Source organism: Diuraphis noxia, unplaced genomic scaffold (genome assembly GCF_037042655.1).
Source record: "Diuraphis noxia isolate RWA-SAM2 unplaced genomic scaffold, SU_Dnox_SAM2 contig0005, whole genome shotgun sequence".
Classification (NCBI taxonomy): Eukaryota; Metazoa; Arthropoda; class Insecta; order Hemiptera; family Aphididae; genus Diuraphis; species Diuraphis noxia.
In genome coordinates this window covers 3,072,346-3,080,385 of record NW_028301715.1, presented here as the reverse complement: position 1 = coordinate 3,080,385, position 8,040 = coordinate 3,072,346, and the positions used below count along the sequence as shown (strand labels likewise).

Below are 8,040 nucleotides of genomic sequence, written 5' to 3'. Positions count from 1 at the left end.
CTCATACGTCACCCTAACTGCTAGTCATTGAGACTTAATTGTTTATTAGCTACTTGTTTTAATACATCTTCAATCTTTTAGTTGTTTTTCTATAATTAATGTTAATAAAATTCTTTTGATTCGGTAAAAAGTATGAAAATATAATTTTTGTGTTAAAACCTATATGAAGGGTCCTCATGGTTAAGTTAGATGGTTAGAATGTTGGATCGCACCCAGTCACCCAGATCGTGTTTCTGTCATATACACGCATAGATAATAAAGTAGATCCATTATCTTATCTATGGTTGCACGACATGGCCGGTTTCATGTGTGTGCTGTTTGTGAATTTGATAAAGCTGAGATACAATAAACACAACATGAATAAATGGCGTGTGAGGAGGGATGCCCACCAGTGTGGGAACTTTCTAACTTGGGGGAGAAAAGTTTTCTTCTTCAATTAATAGTATTAATACATTTCCGGATTCAAGAGATCTCGAGTCTCGACATCAATGTCTTTTTAATCGACGTGGGGCTGTGGGATAGTTGGTTGGCATGAATTCACTGGATAAGTTATAGAGATCAATGACTTTTTGTGGTTAACTATTTTGGTGCGACATTTTTTTACAGTAATTTTTAGTTGTTTTAGAGACTGTTTTAATATTTAATTTTAAGATCATTATGTACTGTAGTGAGAGGTTAGAGACATACCATCGCTCAACCTTTAGTCGTTATAGGTAAAAACATTATTCGTGTTCTATTACATAATTTTTACGACATCTTAATTTTTAAGTGAGTTATAAGCATGTAAAATGTTATAATTTGAATATTCTCATAAGTCAATTATAATTTATAATATCAAAATTCAAAAATAATGGTTACGACTGATTACTGAAACTGGTCAACGGACATTTTTTATATCGTATATAATATGTATGTACTAATTAGTACTATGTAAGACGATAACAGAGAAGTTTCCTTAAATCATAAAATATAGATCTTAAATCGTATTTTTTGTGACTTTTATATTATTTATTCTGTGCGACTGTGCTAGTGTGCTGATATTTTGTCTTCTAAACTTTTTCATGATAAATAAATTGACCTTTGTGTTTGTCACTGGGTACTATTTATATTCAATATATGGCTACACTGGAGCACCACCCGTTTTAGGATTGTGAAAACGATATCTCACAAACCAACTTGGAACATCGATCGATGTTTTTCAGACAGGTTTAGTCTATTTTTCTGTACTCTGTGTAGTGTAGTGTTTATTTCTTCTTTTGTTGTTCATACTACTATCCGAAAATTGATTTCGATAAAAGCAATATAATTATCGCATTATCGATAGTCAACTTTTTATGTGAAATATCCGAATTTTGGAGGCAAATTTCAAGTACTAATAAATTATGAATCGGAGTAATAAAATATCAATTGAATTAAACCCATTTTTGCAATCGACCTCACAAAATCTCTCCGGGACATCAAACAGTAAGCTGTGGATTTATTTGAAATTTGTAGAAAGCACTTTAAAATTAGATTAAAAAGCAGAAATTATCTTGAAATGTATTAAATAATTTCTTGTGATTTTTAAATATGTTTGTTGATTTTACAGATGGCAAAAAAAAAAAAAGTAAACGTCCTTATACTAAAATAGTGCCGGACCGTTCAAACATTGAAACTGTCAGTTACCAAAAATTAGTTGTACCGAAGCGTATGCATAGTCCTTACTGGAAGTATTTTGGTTTTCCTGCCTCAGACAATGGCAGTATACTCACACAAGATCGAATTATATGTATACTTTGTAAAAAGCAATTTGCTTACAAAAGTAATACTACCAACCTGAGAGTACACTTGCAAAGCAGACATAAGACTGAATTAATGGTACTAGAAATGGGGTCATCTAAAGATGGAAGTCCAAAAAAAAGACATGGAAAAAATGAACTAATGTTATTAGCTACATCTGAAGGCCAAGTGGATGTTAATAGGTCTAGTTGTAGGATAAAACAACAGGATGTGTATATACAAGGAGAAATTAATGAACAGTTTGTTGGGGAAAATGTTAATAATATCCAAGAACAAACGCCTCAGATGTCAGTTATTTTTCAAGAGATTGATAATTCAGTATGTAATGACATATATTACCACTCATTTTCTGTTTCTAAGAAAATTTGTTAAATTACTTTATGATTAAAGATAATAAGTTTCATTTATAAATATTATTTGTTTACTATAATTAAATATATATTTTAAAATATTTATTTTTATTTTTTAGCCAAATGATGTGATCAATAAAGTTGTATCGGATGCAATTACTGATTTTGTTATAGCTGATCTTCATTTACCAGATATTGTAGAAGGCAAAGGCTTTCAACGCCTTATTGCTACATTGAGGTCCCCGTGTGAAATTCCAGGAAAATATAAATTAGAACAGTACATAATACCAAGAATTTATGAAACTACCAGATCTGCTGTTCTCAATAGTATTGCAAACAGTTGCAGCACTTTTGCTTTAGGTATAGAAGAGTGGAAATGTTCTAGCTTAAATGTTTATATTACAATAAGTGTATTTTTCCAACAGGTAATATTATAGATGAGAGTTAAAAAAATTTAAAAATAATCTAATAAAAATGTTTCTAAATGTACAGTTGGATAAAGAAGGTTTGTGTATTAAACAACTAGCCACAATTTTATGTAACCCTAACAGAACTGCTAATGAATGGTGTGGAATTTTGGGTTCATTGTTTGTTAATTGGAGTATTAATATTGAACAAGTAAAAACTGTCATCAAAGCATTTTCAAACGATAATTTAGATGCAGCATTACGAACTCAAGGTTTTGTTTTGATACCATGCCTAATTTACGAATTACAAGTGTGTATAATTTAGAATTTGAATTGAGAATATTTTCATATTTTTTTTTTTTTTAGAATTTATGTACAAAAAATTGCTTTGAAACTGAAGAAGTATTAAATGTTTTAACAAAATGTAGAACAGTTTCTGCTAAATTACATCACCATAATGCTTTAACATCTGTCACGGTTCAGGATAATGTTGTTCAAGTATATAATTCATTTCTTAGTCGAGAGTACCCACAAATTTGGACTACAACATATCACTATTTAGAACGTTTTGTTCAACGAAAAGAAACCATTAAAACTCTATGCAATACATTGGATATCGGATTTTTTCCCCATGAGTTGTTAACTGATAAAGATTGGTCTGTTATTGAAGATGTTGTTACAACTCTTGAGCCTTTAAAAGTCACTGTTACTACTCTTAGTGAAGAAAAGATACCATTGATATCATTGTTAAAACCTTTGATTAATCAACTAACCAGCTATCATTTGAAAGTTAAACCCGGGGATTCAAATCTGGCTGCTAGTTTAAAGAATACATTTGCCAATGAACTTCACTGGAAGTAAGAATAAGTTACACCAATGATTCTTTTTACTGATTTATTTATTATTAATTAACATTTTTAGGTACAATAATATTGATGTACAAACATTTTTACACATAGCAACATTATTAGATCCAAGATTCAAAGATTTTCCTATGACTGAAGGTGAAGAACATCTTCCAACAATTAAACAGGAACTTGTAAAAATGGTGGAAATTGAAGGTTCTGTTACTTATGATACTAAATCGAATATAACAGAAATTGACACAAATGTATCTAAAAAACCTAGAATATCAGGTTAGTGTTTCAAAATTAATATACAAATTTTAACTGCATAACTATATACAATATATTAAAAAAATAATCACCTGAATGTATTTACAATTAATTTAAATTATGGTTTAGGTATTGGATTTTTACTTGGAAGTGTTGCCAATGTAAAAAGTTCTCCCGTTATTAATAAACATAATATGTCACTTGAAGATCGACTTAATTTAGAAATTGCTCAGTATGAATCTGAACCAACTCCTTGTCTCGAAGAGTGTCCACTTATGTGGTGGTCAAGAATGTCATCAAAATGTCATAATCTAATAAGACTAGCAAGAAAACATTTTGTATATGCTCTTAGTGGATCATCAAGTAAATTACCACTTGAGTTACAAACACTGTATTATATAAAAAGATCCCAAATAAATCAAGAACTAGTAGATAAAATGATGTTTATTAATGCAAACACAGTAGAAAATAATTAATCATAAAAAATGAATTTACTGACTAACATAATTTACATTAAAAAGTAAATAATGTATATCAATTTAATTTTAAAAAATGTATTGTATAATAAAATTATTCTACATTAGTAATAGTTACAACTACATTTCATTCAGCATTGACTATTTCTATTTTTAAGTTGCATTTGTTAAATTTAAATTATTTTTTATATTATGCTACTCTCTAACTTGTTTTATACAATTAATAAATATTGCTGTTTCTATTTAAAATGTTTGCAATATAGTAAATAGATTTGGAATAATAAACTAATAGTTATATTTGTATGTGTTTTATAACTTATTTGATGTATATATAAACTTTTCAATTTAAAATTGTAATAACTAAAAAAAATAATTTATGAAGGCTATTATCTAATTATGAGTATTCAATTTGTAAACCATAGTGTAATATATTTTGACTTTATAGCTAAATTCTTAATTAATCATTTTGAATAATCCAAATTTAAACTGAAAATAACAATGAAAATTAAACAGACAAGACTAATAACTGTCTAATAATTGTTTTTAGTTTCATAAAAAACTTAAATATGATTATTATTTAGGATTTATATATGTATTCAGAACATGCTAGTAGATCTAACCAGACCTTATACTAGTAGACCAAATTTTGATGTATTAAGATAAAACTAAAAAGTTAAAATCATGATAGAGAATTTACTACGATTTGGTAAAATAAACAAGAATATTTGTTGAAGAATGAGAATCATGTTTATTTATTTTTTTTTTTATGAACAAAGAAGTAAATATTTAAACTGTCGTAAATGATTTAAAATTTTAATAATCATTTACACGTCCCCATCTTAGACGTTCTTTTTTCATCTCAAGTTTTAACCAAGACGGAGTAGTTTTCTTGAATGGTACTGCATTTGGATACTTAAGGGGGGGTTCAGGTTTTTTGAATGGATTTGTTTTTCTTAATTTTCTAAGTAAAAATTCTTTAGCTATTTGTTTTTCATCCCGATACTTGTCCATGTATCTAAAATAAAATAATTACATTATTGAAAATTAAAACTAATAAATTATTATAAACTTACAAATTGAATGGTTCTTTGAGAGGGAACCACTTTTGTGGTTTAATATATGGAGGTTCAAAATCATATTCATAAACTGGTTCTGGCATGGATAATTGATCATGATAAAACTTAGTCAATGAATTATCCCAATCAGTTTGATAAAATGCTAATCCAGCTGGTGTCATGACATCTTCATGAGAACGATAAAAATCAAAAGTTCTAAATGTTCTTTTGGCCAAATCTATTCTAGAAATAATTTATTATAAGTATTTGTCTTTTTTAACACATTATTACTAATAGTATAATAAGTTAATGTATGTTGCACTGTTACAGATTGAGCAAAATATACTAACACTTTTACTGCCCATTCATTTGATATATTGGTCTTGCACGGTTTTTTATAATTTAAAACTTATTTTTTTAATTAAATATATACAATCCGTGTCAATTCTGTGCCCTTAGGCACAATAATAATATATACTATAAGAATTAAAAAATTTAACTTACTTTTCACTAACTAATTTAATAGAAGAAAAATTTATTTCTGTGGATTGCTTGTAAAGAACAAAGATCATTCTTTGGTATCCTGTTCCTTTTGCTGGAAATGGCTGTAAATAATTAAACACTGTTTCGCCTCTTTTAACATCTCCATCTGGTATATTTCCGCTAAACATAATAAGGCATCAGTGTTTTAAATTAAAATTATAAAAGAACTTTTGTGAAATACATACACTAGCCAATGGATGTATTCAGAATTTTCTTCATGTAAATGTCCATCTGGATTTGTAAGCATTAATGTCCATAATGTCTTTTCAGGAGCTTCAAAATTTACTTCTGGATTATACTGAGCCTATTACAACAAAACTATTGTAAACATAATTAAAAAAAGTTAAAAAATACAATAAATACCTCGTTCGGTTTAATAATATTTCCTCGATAAACAGGTACTTTTTTTGAGTTGTATTCATAACTAATATCCATTTGAATGTAAGGCGTAAAATAGGCATCTCCAAATAAATGCTCAAAAATCCCATAATATTCTGCTACTTTTTTTATGTGTAACGGAGCATTTGTTTTTGACCATTCATTAGATATTTCATCCAATGATACTGGTACTAAAGACAATTAATTATCACATAATATGTATTTTATTAAATACTATATAAACAGACAAATTTTTTAATATTAAACATTTTTTAAATTCTTAATTTAAGTACTTTTAACATAGGTATTGGTTTAAATAATGAAATTTATCAAAAACATGCTATTTAAAACTATGTAGAAATTGAAGTAAATTTTTGGCCTATTTGTATTTGCTAAATTGTGGTTTTTAAATCTATAAGAAAAAAATAACTACATATTTGAAAATTATTTATTATAATAATAAATTCAGTTAATCACAGATTGAATCATTTATTATTTTAAATTAAATTATTAAACAATTTCATTAGTTTATCAATTGTTTTTCAATACATTGTGATTGAAATTACCAATCACAACCATTTGATAAAATCACTAAGCATGCTTGGCTAAAGTGCACTTTACCAACCCCCTCACGATTTTCAAATTTTTTTCAGATGACTTGTTTTTTTATGCTTAAGACGATGGTGTATTTTTTTTTTCCCGGAAACCATTATTTTGGAAGTTATAGCCTTCCAAAGTTTGTGTATTTTACGTTTATGCACTTGACTGCCACGCGCAGCGCCTAAAATATATTTAATACTATTTTTCAATATAATTGATAATTGCTTTTTAACAACATTGTTTAATTCCGAGGCCTACCCAAGGTGGTTTTACACAGCAAATCGAGGGATATTTTTGATTTACGGAGTGGATCGACGGCGCCAAGGAGCGGAGCGACGAGTGCCGCAAACTGTGTAATCACTGCCCATACTGCGGCAGTAAAGTAGTGGTGTTGTGCGCATGCGAATAAACGTAAAATCGCAAACTTTGGAAGGCTATAACTTCCAAAATAATGGTTTCCGGAAAAAAAAATTACACCATCGTTTTAAGCATAAAAAAACAAGTCGTCTGAAAAAAAAATTGAAAATCGTGAGGGGGTTGATAAAGTGCATTTGTTCCGCATGCTTTAAGGTAGAACTATTACAATTTTGAACATAACAAAGAAAAATTATTAATATTTAACCGTTACAGCTAACAGCTAGTTAAAAAGAGTAGTTTTTCAAATAAGTTACTTAATCTATTGTATAGTTTGATTAAAAAATAATCAAAAACTGCTGGAATAATAAAACAAATATTTTTATGTCTCTATGAACTATAACATGTTCTATACATCTGAACATTTTACAATATAATATACATACACTCATTGTTTCTAGATAACTTTTCAAGTTCAGCATTGGATTTTATTTTTTTTATAAACTCAATTCTCTTAGCTGTTTCCATTTTTTTGTCTCTTTGTGGTGTAGGTAATCCAATGTCAACTTTAAAGTGAATCTTTGGATCTTTGAAGTTAATTTCTAATAAATAAGATATTTTAACAATAATCGATACTCAATCATACCATAAGTAAAGTAAGTAAGTACCTTCCAATCTTTCTTCTAGTGTTTTTGCTATACCAGGAGGTTTCCCTAAATTTCTACGTTGACTTCTGTGCCGTACACTCATTGTAGCAAGTAATCGATTTTGTTTTTTTAGCAAACATGTCACCGAAAAAGACATACTGTAATTTAACTTATTCACATACAACTTTTATAACAAATTATTGATGAAAAATTATAGTAATATTAGTAACTATACGCGGTTTGCACTTAAGAGATAAATACTAAATAGTAAATATTGAATGATTATTGATAAATTTTAACATTGAATTTATAGATAATAATTACCGACAGTGAAAA

The 8,040-nt window shown here is 27.9% G+C and overlaps 2 protein-coding genes across 2 annotated transcripts; one reads left to right on the top strand and one right to left on the bottom strand.

The window, feature by feature from the left end:
* Positions 1 to 853: 853 nt before the first annotated feature.
* On the top strand, positions 854 to 4,430 carry LOC149054730 (E3 SUMO-protein ligase ZBED1-like). Its single transcript, XM_089229629.1, has 7 exons — positions 854 to 1,464; positions 1,589 to 2,097; positions 2,249 to 2,554; positions 2,622 to 2,846; positions 2,903 to 3,393; positions 3,458 to 3,672; positions 3,781 to 4,430. The coding sequence occupies exons 1-7, from the start codon at positions 1,383 to 1,385 to the stop codon at positions 4,125 to 4,127; spliced, it is 2,175 nt and encodes a 724-aa protein (XP_089085755.1). The 5' UTR covers positions 854 to 1,382; the 3' UTR covers positions 4,128 to 4,430.
* A 421-nt stretch (positions 4,431 to 4,851) lies between these two features.
* On the bottom strand, positions 4,852 to 8,040 carry LOC107168116 (mitochondrial ribosomal protein L38). The gene is made up of 7 exons (XM_015517416.2): positions 7,726 to 8,040; positions 7,504 to 7,659; positions 6,089 to 6,294; positions 5,911 to 6,029; positions 5,687 to 5,845; positions 5,201 to 5,425; positions 4,852 to 5,142 (listed from the first exon to the last, which is right to left on the bottom strand). The coding sequence occupies exons 1-7, from the start codon at positions 7,859 to 7,861 to the stop codon at positions 4,941 to 4,943; spliced, it is 1,203 nt and encodes a 400-aa protein (XP_015372902.1). The 5' UTR covers positions 7,862 to 8,040; the 3' UTR covers positions 4,852 to 4,940.

Coding starts and splice junctions, on each gene's coding strand:
- LOC149054730 (XM_089229629.1), top strand. CDS start 1,383: ATGAATCGGAGTAATAAAATATCAATTGAATTAAACCCATTTTTGCAA. Junction 1,465..1,588: donor TCTCTCCGGGACATCAAACA/GTAAGCTGTGGA, acceptor TTGATTTTACAG/ATGGCAAAAAAAAAAAAAGT. Junction 2,847..2,902: donor GCCTAATTTACGAATTACAA/GTGTGTATAATT, acceptor TTTTTTTTTTAG/AATTTATGTACAAAAAATTG.
- LOC107168116 (XM_015517416.2), bottom strand. CDS start 7,861: ATGTCTTTTTCGGTGACATGTTTGCTAAAAAAACAAAATCGATTACTT. Junction 5,846..5,910: donor GAATACATCCATTGGCTAGT/GTATGTATTTCA, acceptor TATTATGTTTAG/CGGAAATATACCAGATGGAG. Junction 5,426..5,686: donor ATTAAATTAGTTAGTGAAAA/GTAAGTTAAATT, acceptor AATTATTTCTAG/AATAGATTTGGCCAAAAGAA.